Source organism: Schistocerca serialis, chromosome 3 (assembly GCF_023864345.2).
Source record: "Schistocerca serialis cubense isolate TAMUIC-IGC-003099 chromosome 3, iqSchSeri2.2, whole genome shotgun sequence".
In the NCBI taxonomy this organism is placed as follows: domain Eukaryota; kingdom Metazoa; phylum Arthropoda; class Insecta; order Orthoptera; family Acrididae; genus Schistocerca; species Schistocerca serialis.
Window position 1 is genome coordinate 810,205,068 of NC_064640.1, and position 18,485 is coordinate 810,223,552.

Genomic DNA, 18,485 nt, shown 5'->3' on the forward strand with positions numbered 1-18,485 from the left:
TTCAGATAGTGTAGCCGGACACGGTGGCCGTGCGGTTCTAGGCGCTGCAGTCCGGAATCGCGGGACTGCTACGGTCGCAGGTTCGAATCCTGCCTCGGGCATGGGTGTGTATGATGTCCTTAGGTTAGTTAGGTTTAAGAAGTTCTAAGTTGTAGGGGACTGATGACCTAAGATGTTAAGTCCCATAGTGCTCAGAGCCATTTGAACAGATAATGTATTTGTGCCTAAACTAGATAAATGCAACCTACTATATTAGAAGGAAAAACGCTGTTCTGGAGAAAAGTACTGCTGCTCCCTGACTTGCATTAAAGCGACATGAAAGGAACCTCCCCAAAGAATGGCCCTACCTTGAGATTGCAACATATTCAAGCGTTCTCTCGCCAATAACGTACGCCAGTTGAATCATTCATTTCAGAAGAATCATACTAATTCAGTCTTGTGATTAGCTGGAGGACGTTCTCATGAGCAAAAATGACAATCATCTCTATTAACATTGAGGGTGGGTCTGCATACAAACAAGATCTATCACAAAACCTATGCCACAAATACATCTCCGGTGTCCCCTACCAACATGTCACCCATAGAGATGGGATACAGAAAACATCGAAGGAGGGTTGTGGTACAAGGTTACACAGACAATACGGCAGTGCAGTATTTGCTACACAAAACCTTCAGATAGTGCTGACTGTAGAACTACGTCGCATTACTGTCTCCTTAATATGAAAATCATTGAATGCAGATTTCTCTAGAGGCAACGTAGAAAATGTAACAACGTCAAAGTTAATTTTATCATTGGAGACTTCAACAACCACAACAATCAATGGGGCTAGACTGAACACAATAACAATAGGGTGATACGAACAACTTAGAGCTGATATATGTCAATAATCTCGCTGAGTCCCTCAATAGTGAAAGATCGGGAAAGAGATACAACTCGGACCTTCTTTTTGTCAAGTAATGTGTAACACACTACTGACTAAACGATGTTTACCGTCCAATATCAAGTACCCAACTCAGGCCAATCATGTGCCATGTAGTGCACGCTGTTTGTTCATAGAGAATACCACTTCTACGCACAGATAACTTCCGAAAAGCAATCTGGAAAAAGTTCTAAATTCTACTGATTAACACAGCAGCTGACTCCTGCACCGATTTTCTTCGACAGATTTGTCGATACAGAAAAATGGAGCTCAAGACAGAGGCTGTAGGCGTGACTATACCAAGGGTCTCACTTGAGAAACGGAACACGCGTTGAAAATATGTATGTAGCTATTCGCAGCCGACCCCGTCTCTGGGAATACAATTACTGCTCGTCAACCATCACTGGAAAAGCCACCTAATCATCGTGAAAGCTTCCGATCTATAACTCGCCTCTCGCTCGCATGTAAAGTGTTACATACCGCCTTCCAGATCTTTCTCATTCTCCAACGCACAAGTTTCCTTTCAGGAAAAAGCACCACTTCGCTTATACTAAACTGAAAATGTGTTGTAATTCTTCAGGCTTTCCGATCGATCTGTTGACATCTTTGAGGTGTCCGGTATTCTGACGGATCTCAGCGTCGTTCTTGCAGGATATTTCGATACCGTAACTCGTTATCTTCATCACGTGCTAGGTGAGACTACTCTTCGAGGGTTTTTGTCTCCTCCCTGAGGAGGAGAAGCGGGCTGTTTAAGGACATGCTGGCTACCCTTCTCAGCCGTGGGAATTTACAAGGTTATATATTTTGTTTATCGGTTCAGTATTTGTCGCAAGGTTATGGGGACGGAGGCACTTAAATTCCTCAATTGGAAATTTAATTTGGAGAGTTAATGGGAAGAGTTCCGGTATTCACCTTATAGCCAAGGAAAATCTCTGAAATCCGACCAAAACAGCTGGGTTTTCAACCTTACTTGTCTTCTAATGTGATGGGAGGGAAGGTCAGAGGTAGTGTTAGTTGTGTGTACCGCTTGTTGGTATTCTTCTGTTTGCTGGAGTACAGCCAGTTTTATTTGTAACTGTCACGCTGCGTCACCTCTGGTTCCGTGAGGTCCGGTATTTCACTGTTCATCACGTTGCCGTGTCCGTTGACAAAATCGATGCTTTGTACTTCTTGGCTAGATTTGATGCTGCCGTCTCTGTTGGTCTTCATTGTCTGTGAGGCGCGGATGACCACCATTTTCTTCTTCCTTGCCATCTCAGGGTGATCCATGCGATAGTCCTGCTGAAGTGTTTTGTGACCTCTGAAGGTGTAGTGATCGACCTTCCGTCGGCGAGGCCTTCGTCGTGCACGTGTGCCTGCGCCGCTCGCTACCAAACCTGTGGCTGTCGATGGTAAGGTTCCCGTAGCAGGAGGCAGACGGCCTCGATATCGGGGTAGAGCGCCATCCTGTAACGCGAATCCGCTTCCTCTAGGGCAGCGTCGATGTTGACACGCTGGTAGTCCTCTGATACTCGTTGTTGCGCCAGCTGCTACTTAACATGCGACTTGCTCCTGCGCCGCACTGGCGCTGACTGCTTTCACTCTGAAGTGCGTTGCCCCGCTGCCCCTCTTCCCCCTCCACAACTCTCACTGGTGGTGGGGGGCACCGGCTGCGCGGGATGGGAGGCTGCTGCTGGCATGCGTCTGCTCGCCTCCGAGCGTAAATCCGCGTTCCTGTCGCGTCTTCTTTCTCTTCGGCGAAGTTTCTTCCTCGTTTAAACGGTTACCGCCAATCTTTCCTGCTCCGAATTCTGTGTCATCGGTGCTGTTCCAACGTGAGAATACCTTGCAACCGTGCCAGTTTGCGACATGCGATGCGCCACAGCGAGCACATGTCGGTCGGTCATTCTTATTTAGTGTGCAAGCTTGACTGGCGTGTTTCCCACCACACTTGACACATTTTTCGTGGCAGCAGCAATACACTGAGGTGACGAAAGTAATGGGATACCTCACAATATCGTCTTGGATCTCCTTTAGCCTGGCTTCGTGCAGAAACTTGACGTGCCGTAGACTCAGTAAGTCGTTGGAAGTCCCATGCAGAAATACTGAGCCATGTTGCCACTACAGCCGTCCATAATTATCAAAGCGTTGCCGTTGCATGATTTTGTGCACGAACTGACCTCTCGATTATGTCTCATAAATGTTCGATGTTCTAGGTGGCCAAGTCATTCGCTCGAATTGTCCAGAATGTTCTTCAAACCAGTCGCGAACAATTGTGGCCCAGTGATATGGCCATATCGTCATCCATAGAAATTCCATCCATGAATGCCTGCTAATGATCTCCAAGTAGCCGAACATATCCATTCCCAGTCAATGATTGTTTCAATTGGACCAGAAGACTCAGTCCATTCCCTGCAAACACAGACCATACCATAATGGAGTCACCACCAGCTTGCGCAGTGCCTTGTTGAAAACTCGATTCCATTACTTCGTTCGGTCTGCGCCACATCCTAACCGTACCACCACCTCTTACCAGCTTAAGCTGGGACTCATCTGACTAGGTCACGGTTTTCCAGTCGTCTAGGATCCAACAGATATTGTCACGAGCCCAGGAGAGGCGCTCTAGGCAATGTCGCGTCCATGGTGAGTGGTAATGCCTCAAATGTGGTATTCTCACTCACTACATTGTGGTGGGTCTCCGAATATTGAATTGCTTAACGATTTCCGAAATGGAATGTCCCATGCCTCTAGTTGCTACTACCATACCGCGTTCAAAGTCTCTTAATTGCCGGCGTGCGGCCATAATCACGTCGGAAACCTTTTCACATGAATCACCTGATTACAAATGACAGCTCCACTAATGCACTGCCCTATCAGACCTTGTATACGTGATACTACTGCCATTTATGTATGTTCATATCTCTATTCCATGACTTTTGTCGCCTCAGTATATTTTGCCACGTGGTCTTCTTCTCGGTACCTGAAGCACGCCGGCTGTTGTGGCCGAGCGGTTCTAGGCGCTTCAGTCTGGAACCGCGCGACCGCTACTGTCGCAGGTTGGAATCCTGCCTCGGACATGGATGTGTGTGATGTCCTTAGGTTAGTTAGGTTTAAGTAGTTCTAAGTTCTAGGGGACTGATGACCTCAGATGTTAAGTCCCATAGCGCTGAGAGCCATTTGAACCATTTTGAACCTGGAGCACTGGGGCCTGGAGTCGAGTTCCGCGGAGAGAGGCTTGGTGATCTCGAAGACTTCCTTCCTCTACCTCTGGCTCTCAGCTGTGTCCACGGCCAAGAAAAACAACGGTGGTTTCTTCTTTTTCGTCTTATTATGCAGCCTAATAGCCACATCCCCGAAACTTTGCGGACTTTGTTCATGCTGCACAGCCACGGCAGCCCTCTGAGGAGTGTCTCAGTTATAGTCGCTATCTTCTTCTGCTGCTGCTGTTACTTTGTGGTGCAGAGACGGTGTACCTGTCGAGGACATGCTTGAGTGCCTCGTTGGGTCGTTGTTTACACACGTAGCGCTGATCTCGCTCGTCGCAGTTTCTTCAAAGAATTCCAACCAGTCTTCACCCTGGTATTCGATCTAGAAAAGTGGAGATGGTGTTCTTGGGTCGTGGTTGTTCTTCCCTGTGCCATTAGAATCACTTGGCGCCTGTAGAGGTTCCACGTCTTCGAAGAGGTTGTGGCGGAAAGCGTCACACTCGTCGCCTGCGCCATCCTCAGCGGTGGTCCCCAGTTCGTATTCCGAGTTTCGTCTTTCTGGCCGATCGTCGATCGACTCGTCAGCTGGTTTATCGGCTGACTGTGGGAATCGTCCCCGACGGGCACACCACCGACTTGGGTGCATTTCCGTGGCGTTTGCTCTCACTCATGGTGCGCGCAAACCGACACGACAATTTTCTTATTCGCTGTGAAAACAGGAAACACGACAATTTTACCGGATGTGTGCGAGATACAAGTCCGTCTACTCAGCCTTCTCTCAACAGTAGTGGAGCGCTCAGCAACCGCTATACATGTCCGATGGAATGTTGCACCGTACTTCTGAACAACACATGCATTGCAGTATCGTATTTATCTATTGATTCCGGGCAAGCGACTTTCAGGTGAAATGTCTCCCCCGTACAGAAATATATATAATGGACGTAGGTGTGCAGGTTGTAGACATATGGTTGACGACATGAAAATTGTAAGTTTCGGTCTGGTCGTAGGGTGTGCTCGGATAGCCTAATCGTAAGGTGACCATACGTGGTGAACGGGAAAACGGGGTTCGATTCCTGTCCGACACAAAGTTTCACTGTCGACATTACATTACAGAGCTGATGGTTGTCCACATTCGCAAATGCGAATACGTGATCTTCCTCAACTAACAAGTTCCAACGTCAATGTATAGTCATTTAGTGAAACCATAGTAAATCTAATTCTGTATTTCTGGATGTGCTTCAAAACCTGATCGTGATTACCTGTCCAATATTGCAATCCTCTGTGCATACGAACTTAATTCGAAAGCAGAATCATAACTGGGAGTTTATGATAACTGAAAAATTTTTCCCACGTTACAAACGCTATGGCGAAGTTGGAAACATATGTCAAAGAAGTATGTTTACAAAGTTAAAATAATAATGCTTCATTATTTTATGTACTAAAATGTTATAAAATTGGGACAAGTTTGATTTCTGGTCCGTCACAGCCTTAATGTGTCATATACAATCATCTTACAAAATTATAACTCTTTCAAGGTGGTCTGTGTATTTGTCTATGAAACACTATGGTTTTCGACACTTTGTCAAAGGGTGAGAGATATATGGTTTGGAGCTCTAATTACTTTTCTTCATTACTTCATTTCCTCCAATTTCTCATTTTGAAAAGTAAATTTAAAATTAAGGTTATTACATTACATATATTCATTTGTAGGTACCAAATTAATGAATGGATATGTGAAGAACACATGGAAACCAAACAATGATAGCAAAATATGCATGAAGCTGCAAAACAGTCACATTCAGTCATAACTATGGATCAGAGCATTTACTTTGAGATTTGCTGTGCAAGTATAATGCTGCAACTCTAAATAATTTGTGTTTAGTTGACTAAACTGAGTTCAAAAATAAGTCCCTGTTCTCTTCTATTCTGTAACTAAATGCCATCCTCGACTTTTTTGTATTGAATCTGAGTGAGTAAGACGGTGTGCCTATGTATGTGCTTGCATGCGTATACATGGAGGTGCATGCACCTTTGTTTGTGCTTCAGGGTAAGTACCATTGCATTTAAACACCATCTGACTAACTAATACTAGTTTGCAGCATTTGACTACCAATGAAATGTGAAATATTCCACTTATCATATTACCTTGCAACGTGTAAAAACTACACGACTTTCCAGATCTTGAAGAGACAATAGGGGCCGACCTTCACCATCAGGCTCCATCAATCCTGTACCTGTGGCCATGTCCCGGTAAGCCAACTGCCAAACATTTAAAAGAATTTCTATCACTTCTGCTTCTAAAATGAGGTGGCGTAGTAATATAGCAACACAGAGGAAATGTCAAGTAATTAAAATATGTGAAAGGATATGTAACTTCTGTAATAATAGTATTAATTAGTACCAGAAATCATGAAAAATTGAAGAGCATATTTACAAAATGATGTATCTCCGAGAAATGAAAATTTACTGCAAACGAATTTTAATTTGCGTGTTTAACATTGAACCATGGAGCCTGTTGTTTGGTTCATGGCTCTGTTTTTATGCTCTAAATGTGGAAATAATGGAAAGAAAAGTCATGGATCTTATGGTGTGTTTTAGAAGATTCATTTTTGGTTTTCGAGTTAAATCACTCCACTCTGAAGCAAAGCAACAGGATTTGTCTGTTTATTGTTATTAAAACGTGTACAATGTTTATCAGTTTAACTTAAAAAACAAACATGTCGAACACTGTTGAATTTGCTGGGTACAAAAAAAAGTTTTAGGCTGAAAGTGACGAAAAGAAATAGAAAACTTGATACAAAGATTCAACGGTTATTCCCTTTGTAATTACGTTCTCTTGGACTGAAAAGACAACACCTTATCATATAAGGCTTGGCATAATGTCTGTCAGTCAACCCCTAATTTACTTTAAAACTGTTCACATTACTCACTTTGCCAAAGGTTGTAAGCATGCTGCAAAATGTAGCACCACACACTTTTACTCCTACAGCACATTTGCACAAAATCTGCCACTGAAAACTGCTGCCACTGACTATCTTTCATTTTTTTCTTGCAGTTTTCAGTATTGTGATAGCGTAATTGGTAAAAAAATATTCTGTTGGCCTTACATTTATGAATATAAGCCAATGAATAAGAGTTTGGCAACGTCGTAGCTGCAATTTTACTATTTGGCGACGTCCATCAATGTGTTTGGAAACCAGCGTGGGATAGATCACTTTCTAAATGACACTCATTCTCTAACACAGTTTTAAACAGAAAATGCTGTTTCCAAAATGAAATAGCAAGTAAAATGAAAGAAAAAATACACATAGCGAAGTTTTTGTTACAAAAATGTGACATTGGTCTGAGATGGAGATACATGAGTTCGAAAACAAGCTCTTCAATTTTTGTGCTCTACTCTGTATTCTAAAATCAATGTAGAATTGCAGTATGGCTATTCTGCGGTATCTTTTACAAATCATCACGTTTCATCCCATAATCTTCAAGCAGTTACTACTGAATTGCGGTCACTGCTGGAATAGAAGATTTTAAGTGTTATTATTGAGCAGTAATCTCTTTATTAAATAAATCATTATGAAATTGCTTATGAACTCAAAGAGTGTTCAGCGAAAGATGGAAATTTGAGTATTGAAGCTCTTTGCTAATGTTAAGAACAGTTTAGGAACAACAATTACATTAATAAGTATCTTCATTTATTTAGTCATGAGCTTCATATCAAACTAAAAATGTATATTATTAAGATAACACAATCCCAGTGTTATTATTAGTATCCCACACAATAAATTAGAGGCAAAATAAATTTACCTATATATTGGAAATACAATTTCACTAAAATATATCAGCAATTGCTTTTTTCTTAATAGTGTGCATGATTTAGCTAATTTTGTAACTCTTTCATCATATTCATACAAAATTCAGTGTGATGACTACACTAAGTTCAGATGCTTTAATGTAAATAAATGGAAATCAAAAACGAAATCTGAAAAAAACCACGATAAGGTATACCATGCTTAGTTTCATTTAAACTCAGATTAACTATTTGTTAAAAACAATTGTTTTTGACCACTACACAGAATCACTTTAATTTGAAAAAAAGTGCTACGTATGGCATCTTATCTGCAAATATATATTTATATATAAGAACGGATTCCTGACTGGAAATGATGGAGTATAAGAGGTCTTATGAACGTGTGTCCGGAAATGTAGTGTTGCCACGGTAGATGGCGTTGTCGAATGACAGTTCCTCTGACTAAGTGCCGTGGGTTCCTTGTGAAATGTGGGCTGTGTGATTGACGCAGCGTGCTGTAAGAAGCAGAATTGTCATATATTCACGTAGGCAACAAGCCGCGTGAAAGGGCATTACATGTTGTGTACTGTGTTTGGTGTCTGTGAGGGTACTTGTTTTGATATAGTCGCGCTGACTCTCAACCGTTTCCATCTGCTTGGCCGTACAGAAACACCATCTCGGCTTGTTCCCGATATGAATACCGGGCAATTCTGCTGCTTAAAATACACTGCGTAAATCACACAGCCTGCAGCACAAAAGGGACACACGACACGTGGTCAGGGGACATTTCACTCATTAGCACCATCTATAGCGGCAACGATGCATCTCTGGACTCATGTCCATAGGACCTTTTTTCCTCCATTTGAACCTCTTTTCCTTCATTCCAATCAGGAATCAATTCATGCCGTTGGTCACTTTTATTAATGCTCACCCAATATACAGGCTGTCCTATTTGTATTGCTCATAAAAAAATAACTTTTTTCTGGTGCGTTAAATGAACAATTGTTTCAACCAATGTATTTTGACATCATTAGGTCGTTCTTGCCGAGGCTTTACGTTTTATGTATCCAAACAGGAGATACGAGGCAGAGGTTAAATTTTTTTAGTGGCACCATGTACATTTTATTCAAGAATGCACTCACCCTCTCCAAGAGCTATTCAAAAATGTATGACACTGTACCATTCTATCCACGAAACTAGTTGCTATGGAAATGATAAATAATACATAACTTCTCTAATTTAAACATCACTTCAGTGCATTTCATTAACTACATTATTTAACTTCTTTCAGGAGCGTTCCAACATTTTACAAATTACCAATAAACATTGAATGCAACAGTACTGGCATTCTACAGTAACGGGATCTTGTTATTGTACAGTATCGTATAACAGTACTTATGACAATGCAGATGTAACACGACCCTTTGTAGTAACTTTTACTGTGATGCTACCACTGCATGAAAAATAGAGCGTTTATACCACATGTTCAAAATGGTGACTATTGGCATTCATACACAAGGTCGCTCTGTCGATAAAGGACGTGCTTCATCGCATACTACGTCTTCTGTGATGGCTGTACAAGCATCAATAATGCGTTGCTGCATGTCCTCTGGTGTTGTTGGAACATTTTGGTAGACAGCATTCTTGACTGCTCAGACAATAATCCCGCGTAGTAAGGACCGAAGACCGGGCAGGCTAATTAACTGGCCCACCACATCCAATCCACCTATTAGGGTATTTACGGTCCAGAATTCGTCGTGCTCGTAAGGCGCTATCTGCAGGCCATCCATCATGCTGATATCACATGACCATCCTATGATTCAGAGGTACTGCGTCCAAGAGAACAGGAAGAGTGTGTCTAAAAAAAATAGGGCCTATGGTCTGCCATTTTGGTTGCTATTTACAAAGAAAGGGCCTATAATGATATCTCCAATAACTCTGCACCAAAATTAACGTTCCAATGGACGTTGATGTTCTAGCTGTCGTGGACATCGTGGATTTTTGATGGATCAATAATTCATATTTCTCATACTGACAATTCCTTGTGCGAAAATGACGCCTTGTCGGTAAAAACAACATCTGAGAAGAAATTACGATTAGTCTGAAGTTGTTGCTGAGCCCACTTACAAAATCGAACCCTATTGTTGAAGTCATACATGAAGTTCTTGGTGTAAATGAGCATGCTAAGGATGGAATTTATGCAGTTTCAGAATGCGATGTGCACTTTCGAGACACCAACTTCGTGTTGAATTCGTCGTGTGCTGAGTTGAGGATTTACGGCTACGACAGCGAGCACAGCGACCTCAGCAGCCTCGTCTTTTCGTGTTATACGACGATTTCGAAGACTTACATTTAAACTTCCCGTTTCACGTAGATGAGAAATGAGACGACCAAACATCCAGCGAGAAGGCGTTGGCTTATCAGGGAAGCGTCTGCTGTACAGTAGTTGCGCCTAAACATAATTTCGCCGCCTACAGCTAATTAGAGTGCAGGTATGTGCAGTAGAGTACAAGATAGACATAATAACGTAATAATTATAATGTTCACTAACAGTAATGAACATAAAAACTTAAGTTACTGAATTAGTTCCTGTCAAAGTACTTTCTCCGTAGATCAACAGCTTTTCTGCATTATCATCATTCGTGTACATCATACACCTTCGCGTAACAAAAATTGTATTCACAATGTGTACTATCGCCATACAGTTACTAAGTTACTCTGACACATGACTACACTGGTATGCAGTGTACCGTACGCTAAAGCAGAAACAAATGAGGTGGGCAGGGGGGGGGGGAGGGGGAGGAGGAGTACTAGGGTTTACATGAGTCGGAAATCATAAACAAACCCCACACCTCTACTACAGCTCTACACTGTGTATGTAATGTACAATCAGGGAAGTAGAGCGTTCGGTTTCTTCACATCCTGTGCACTCTTTATCGTTTGTACATGTACGTTTTACTAACAAAAATGGTACAGTGTGATAAATATTTGAATAACTCTTGGAGAGGGTAAGTGTATTCTTGAATAAAATGCACATAGTTCCATTTAAATATTTAACCTCTACTCATATCTATTACACCTTTGGGGATACATACAATGCATACCCTCAGCAAAAGCTACTCAGTGATGTTAAAAACACTAGTTAAAACAATTTTTCATTTAACACATCAGAAAAAGTTATTTTGGGTGAGCGAGATAAACGGGACATCCTGTACTGATGGTCTACTATTTCCTTTCCTTAGTACTACGCAATGACAGTCTGGGAGAAATTCCGGGGCACTCATTAAGATATAGGTTTTCTACCTCTAATACTTTTGTAGATACTACAGTAGACTTCTCAACTTCAAAGTCAATGAGGTTTTACTCTTTTGTTTGCTGGCTCTTCTAAAAACAGCAACTTTGCCACGTTCCTAAGATCTCCCAGAAAAAATTGATGGCAGTATCTTCAAATAAAGCACAGGACCTTTTAATAAGGGTGCTATAAGAAATACGTTCATTAGCTAGTTGTCTTTAAGTGACAGTGGCAGCAAATGGGTTGACTACAATGGAAAACATAAATCTTGGGTTTTCTTCCTGGTTGTGGGCATGTGGCCAAGTGGCCACTGTGTAATTTTAAGTTCTTATCAGTGTTATAAATATACTACATATATCCCACTATACAACAATGTATTTGTGCATGCTTAAATTGGCTGAGAAATTTCCTATGAATTTTTTGAATACTAAAACTATCTACTGTCTAAGGTCTATATTATGTAACCTTCGGTAATTGCTGGTGTAAGGCAATAAATGACACATTTTGCTACTAAGTCTGTCAAAATCTTGATCCATGCAATAGTAGAAGAAAGCTATGGCATTACTTGTTTGTGTCACCGCTGAGGTTGAGAAACATTTTTACCAGTATGTTGCAACATTATATTACTGTGAAGCCAACACTGAAGTAAAGTATAGAGGTCTATATCTAAAAGGAATAAATGTTTAACAAGATAATATTTACATGGGTGCTTTTTAAGATTTAATTATAGTTAATGAAATGACTAAATTAAAATTATTAAAATGGGGAAGTGCCTAATTTTTCGCATTTTCTTAAATAGTTTGACAGAATTAACTGTGTTCAGGAGAAAGTGTTTCAATTACAGTTATCATGTGATTATTACCAGTATGCACATGGGACATATTCATCTGAAAATATAATTGCAGGGGGATATATTTTTCTAGACCTCTTGTGTCACTCTAGTATTGTCTCATCTTGTGCATGCACTTTAATTCATAAGAAAACATTCTATGGAGTATGTGTACACATCGTAATTCAAGATGAAATAAATGATGAATTTTGATGTTAAAGTAAACTGAAACATTAAGATCTCCATTAACAGTTCCTTCAGTTTCCATTAACTGCTCTTGATGGCTGTTAGCACAATTTTACAGGAAGTTTAGCGTCACCAGCTTCTTATGGATTTTGTGATTTTCCCAATCTATTCAAGGGCGATTAAACTCTCCCCCTTCTATAAAGGCATAGCTTGGTAGTTTTCTCTGATGTCACTGGTTACTATGTCAAAAGAAGGATCCACCTAGAACTTTTATTCTATCAATAATTTATCCATTTTGCTGGTTGTTTAACTCCGTGACTGTGCATTACATTATTTTCAGAAATACAACAACCAGCCGCTTTTTTATATATTTTTATTTATGCCATTACTCGTCCATGACTCATCCTACATCGTCCTAGCCAGAACATGAGCAGTGAAGTGAGAGCATTTGCATTCTTGATAGTCTATTTTGATAGTATAAGGGGCAGTCAAACGGAAACGAGACGTATGGAAAAAAGTGTTTATAATTGCAAAAGAAATCGCCGTAACCGTTGAAAAATTTATCCCACTGTGAAACAAGACGATTAGTGCCTTTATGGAAAAAATGTTTGCGGTTGCTGTGGAACCATGATTGTACCCAGGCGTGCACCTCTTCGTCCGAAGCAAATCGACCACCACGAATGTCTTTCGTCACGGCTCCAAAAATATGGAAATCATACGGGAAGAGATCGGGACTGTATGGAGGATGAATAAGGGCTTCCCAGCGAAACTGCTATAGCGTAGTCGAAATAACCTTGTCAGCATGTGGGCGAGCATATCCTACAACAGAATGGTGCCGCCCGTCAGTTTTCCTAGGCGTCTGGACCTGAAGGTGCACTTCATTTTTTTCAAAGTGTCCACTTACTGCTGTGCATTAATTAAGGCGCCGTTTCGCAGAAAATCAATGAGCAATAGGCCCTTGCAGTAAAAGACAAAGGACATCATGACTTTCCCGGAGCAGGCGTGCCTGTTATTTCGACTTCTCTGCAGACGTTTCACCGGGAAACTTTTACACATCCACCTTTAAGTCCCGATCTCTCCCATGAGAGTTCCAGATTGCTGGAGCCCTGAAGAAAGACATTCGTGGCTGTCGATTTGCTTCAGACGAACAGATGTACGCCTGGGTGTAGTCATGATTCCATAAGGAACCACAATCTTTTTCTCTGAAGACGGTGACCATCTTGTCTCACAGTGGGATAAATGTATTAACAGTTATGGCTATTACTTTTGAAGTAATAGACAATTTACCTACATTTTTCTGTCTCGTTTTCATTTGACTGCCCCTTATGCCCTGTATACATTGTATGTTGCTGTCAGGTTATTCACATTGTTCACACATTCAACAAACATGTACAATTTTTTTGTCTTCGACATGAAGAGATCAAAAACACATGGTAACGCTGGGAAAGTTCTGATCCTCCTTCTTCACAGATAACTTTTTCTAAATGATATGCTCCTCAAAAAGACTGATTTTACACAATATATTCTTAAAAGAAAACGAAGTAAAAACGTATATTGACTTAACAGTGAAGACCAAGAACTATTAAGAAGTTGCTAAAATAGTGGAAAATAGTTTTTGATTTTGTCCAATAACACTAGTTTTGTTATTTAAGGTAACAGATTCCTAGACAGGGAAGTACAAGTCATATTCAAACGGAAGGAAGGATCATATAGCTCCAAAGGATTTCATTGCCGTTGGTGATTAATACAAAATTCAGTGATGTGGTCAAACAACTACAGAAGGTTAAGGCTTTTGACAAAGTCTGTGAAGTGTTTGGACAATGTAAGAATAAAGATTAGTATGAGATCAGAGTGATCTGAATATGAAGCTAATGTGGAAGAATGAAGACCAGAAAGATATGTAGGAAATCCTAGAAAACATTTATTATAACAAAAATTACAGAAATTAAAAAAAGTGTGTGAGTGAACATTATTTTATATCATCGACATGCCATATCAATATTTGAGTACAAATTACTGACTTAAAACTGAGATTTTCAGCATAGGAACTGCTTCTTTACTGAAGGTCTACAGAGCAAACTTATATTCTCAAAAGTTTAAGAACTGCTTAATGACTACTGGTTTTCAATAACTAAAAGAACGATATAATAAATTTTCAAGAAACAGACATTCATATGAAGTAAATAAATCAAACGATGCAATAAGAAGTAACAATGAAATAAAGGTCTGGAAGTGATAATGCTTCATATAATAAGTGGCTTCCACTCTTTATCTTTTTCCAAGAGCTATTTAACTAAGTTTTTCATTTCAGGTAACATTGTGAAACTAGTCAGTGAATTTGTTTGGAGGAATCTCATGATACAGAACAGTAAGCACAACTTGATATGAAGCAGGAGAAATATCTATATATCTAGCTATCGTTTTAGGTATCTATTGATCTATCTGCCTAATTCTATCTATATATTTATGTATCTATCAAAAAGCCATATTAGAGTCAAATATCAGTGACAAAATTGCATTCCAATGCAATGATTTATTAAGCAATTATAAAATGAATTGACATACTGAATGTGGAGAAAATTTATTTGCTTTCACCATAATACCCCATTATCTGTTCATGCCAAAAACAAATGGATGTTTGGTATTGTGTGAGTGAATTCTTTAAATTATTCGCAGCTACCATTCAGCTTCTGATGTCACTCTCTTCTTGTTTAGTCTCATTCTCACATTATCTGGAAAGCAAAAAGCTTGAAATTGTGTTTGCTAGTTCATTGGGTCACTATTTTCTTGATACTATCCATTACAGAGTATTCAGAGTACTGTGATGTGTGTGTCTTACATTTGTGAAACAAAATATATAATTTAGCTGGGGACATGCTGTCCCACAAAGAGCCTCAAGTTTGTTGGTTACGAATATCATACTAGAAAGTTACTATACGTAAGAAACTCTTTATTTATCTGTTTCCTTTACTGATACTTACTTTCGATATTTTCTAATCATCTATTCAGGTTATTAAAAAAATGAAGTTTCATCATATATCAGTCTGAGTCAGAGGTAAGTCGCACATTTGTATCAGTTTGTTTGTTTTCCTTACTTTTGTTATAGTTAAACTCAAATTTCATTACTGTATCAGTTTTTCAAATAATCCTCTCTATATCTATTCTGTTTTAATAACAGTACTTTATTACTTTGGCCAGTAATTACAAACACGACAATGGTGACACTTGGCATTTCATTTATACATAATGTGTTAATGTATTACTTAGGAAAACTAGTATGTATTTACGTTTTCAAGAAGTTACTCACAGAAAAAATTATAAAAAGAATGAGAACCTGTTTTTGCACAAGAAATATTTATAAAAGAAACAAGTTCATGAACTAATTGCTCAGTTGCAGACTCTGAAAGACATAAGCAATTAAATTGACACATAATATTTTGTGTGGCAATATTTCTATGTAATGAGAGTATGATATAGATGAATTCATGAAACTAACAATAAGTTTATGACACACAAATGATAGATCATTCGTGAAAGATGCATATAGGAAAAGAGCCTTATGTTTTGTGGAGCATTTAACTATTACTATTTTCAGTATTTGTCACTCACAGATCACATGGATTGCAGTTGTTGTTTATTGCAACATGCACCTGCATTCTTCTTTGTCTGAGATCTTAGCCGCTACATTTTATAAAACTGCTATTAAATCTGGTTTTAATAACAGAGTAAATGAGAGAGAGTTTACAGGAGAAGAGCAACTGATGTGATTTTGGAAATGTGATAGTCATAAGTGATTAATGGTGATGAGTATTTGCTATTAGCATACTAATTATTTTATCTTAAATTGAACAATGAATGCACAAAATAAGGATTGTATTGATATGAAAAATAAGGATTGTATCCATATGCTGTCCTAAGATGAATATTGCCATAGCATCTGTATTGTCTCAAATGATGCAGTGAATTATAATATATGGCTAGTAGTGCACTGGCTTCACTTACACTACCTGGCAATATTTGTAGTTTATATTAATGATGTTAAGGAAGTGTTAAGACTTTGTTATTTACAAAAATGTTGGTGCATAGATGGCAGTGCTTTAAATCCATTTCCAAATCAAGCTCCAATTGTGAATTCATTGTGTCTGTGTAGCAAAATTTCCTTACTCTGTTAAGTATTGGCTTTTGTTTATGACCTTCTTCTTAACATTGTAAATTTTTCTGATTAAATTGTGGAACAGCTGGATGGAGGTTCTGAGGCTTCGCGAGGCTCCAGTTAGGCTACTAAAAAGGCTTACATACATATCCACGATTCTTAATACAAGCTGTGCATCACCAAAAGAGTTTAATCATATGGTACTGGAGCATTGCAGTTAGATACCATATTAGAGTAAGTTAACAGAGGTTTCCGAATGTTGCAACTGTGGCAGTCATTAAAAATCATCAGCAGTTTCCAATTCTCGTAAGACATCTAGTGACAGAAGAAGTATAGGACTTTATTAGGGCTATGAATGTCAAATATAGGTATCAAAATGAGGAGCAATGAGCTTTGAATGCAGACGGCCTTTGTTTTGATCTTGAGGAATCACATCAACGTCGTCATGCTCGCCCAACATATCTAGCCTCATATTAGCTCTGGGACTACTTTTCCCAATCAGATTCCTACTGTAGGTAGCTGAAAACTGTACTGTGAAGTATGAATAACATTGTGATGAAGTTGGGGAATGGAAAATTTCTGCTGGTGCCTTTGTAGGGAGGAAACTTATCGACGACAGAAAACATTCCTTAAATTTTGTTGCTCTTCCAAATGTGCTAATAATATTGTCCTCTAATCGAGGTCATTGCAGGCATCAGATTGTAATGGACTGTGGAAGGTAGAAGCTCAAGGTTTATGAAGAGAGTTCATACAACAACTGTTTTTCCAACTAAAATCAGTTGATGAGACAAAGTGGGATGAGTTCCATTCAATATGTCTAGATGCTCAATTAAACTATGGAGCCCTAGTCAACAGTACAAAATTACTTAGACTTACAAAAGACTGTTAAACGCCAGTGCGTGGTGAGAGTGACTGCTGGGCTCCAACTTCCATGAAAAATAGCAACTAATTTTCAATGATAAGCGCAAAGGAGTAGCTAAATAATCAGGAACAATTAAGAATCATCCCACATTACTATTACAGACGACAGCAGAGGAAGTTACTTTCCTACTGCCAACAGATCTTTACCTGGGTGAAGAACACTGGTGCATATTGGGTGTTCTGTGATAATTATTAGTCTTTTCGAATCTGTAATGGAAATAATGTCGACCAAATGACCCCGAGTGGAACACTCTATCAACACTTTTGATAATCTAAGCATTAGTCATTACTCACATAGCGGATCTGTACCTGAGATGCTGGTGATTATGGAGAAAGTGGGCAAAAATATTGCAAGATAACATTGTTAATCTTCAAAGTGCTGAAGGTCTTCTCCAGTGGTCGTTATAGAGATGACATGTGGCACATGGGGGTTTTGCACCAATATGCGTTATTAACAACTAAGAAAAATGATTTAAAATGGAACAACCTATTCCCACAAATCGATTACACCTTGCACTGTTTGAAAGGCGCAAAGTTAGACCCACTGTGAATACATGGACTGTCTGCTAGAAGCTCAAGGGCGACAAAGCTGGTAGGGAAAAGACGAAAGGTTGCGTTGTTAAATTTAAAGTCGTGCATTTTAGTTTATAGAACATTCATTCACTTTCGAGCCCATGATGGGATAGCCAGCTTTGGCACCTCAGGCAGACAATGTGTCTTTTCCTGCTGGGTGGCACTGCTGTTTCACAAAGATAACGTGTGTCTCGACTATAGACATTAACATAATTCTGAGGAAATACCTCTTCATTCACTAAAGATAAAATCTGGACACAAAGTTAATGGACACTGCGCCTGTCCCCCTTAACAGAAAGTTTAAGCCGTAACATATTTTCCAGGTGGTCAGCACATTGGTGATGTGAGCAGTATTAGTAGATTTTGCTCCTACTGATGGAATTTTGTAAAGCTTGGCCATTGGAAGAACTTCTACAGAGAGATGCCAAATTTTCTGAGGAGGAGGAACAGCGAACATGTTTATCTGTCTTTAAGATCAAGTGAGGTGATACAGTGGTAAGGCACGGAATTCATAATTTGGAGGACAACTGTTCAAATCCTCTTCTAGCCATTCAGTTGTAGAGTTCTTTCGCATCCGAAAACTGCTGCAAGCAAATGAGGGACTGGTTCCTTTGGAAGGGCATGGCCGAAGTTGCTTTC

General features: G+C 39.6%; 1 protein-coding gene across 1 annotated transcript in view; it reads right to left on the minus strand.

Moving 5' to 3' along the window:
- The window catches only part of LOC126470665 (uncharacterized), a 1,059,339-nt gene that overhangs the window by 397,791 nt on the left and 643,063 nt on the right, over nt 1-18,485 (minus strand). Inside the window, exon 12 of the mRNA XM_050098659.1 lies at nt 6,251-6,364. Within this exon, the coding sequence (XP_049954616.1) occupies nt 6,251-6,364 (114 nt within the window). The remainder of the gene's footprint in view (nt 1-6,250; nt 6,365-18,485) is intronic.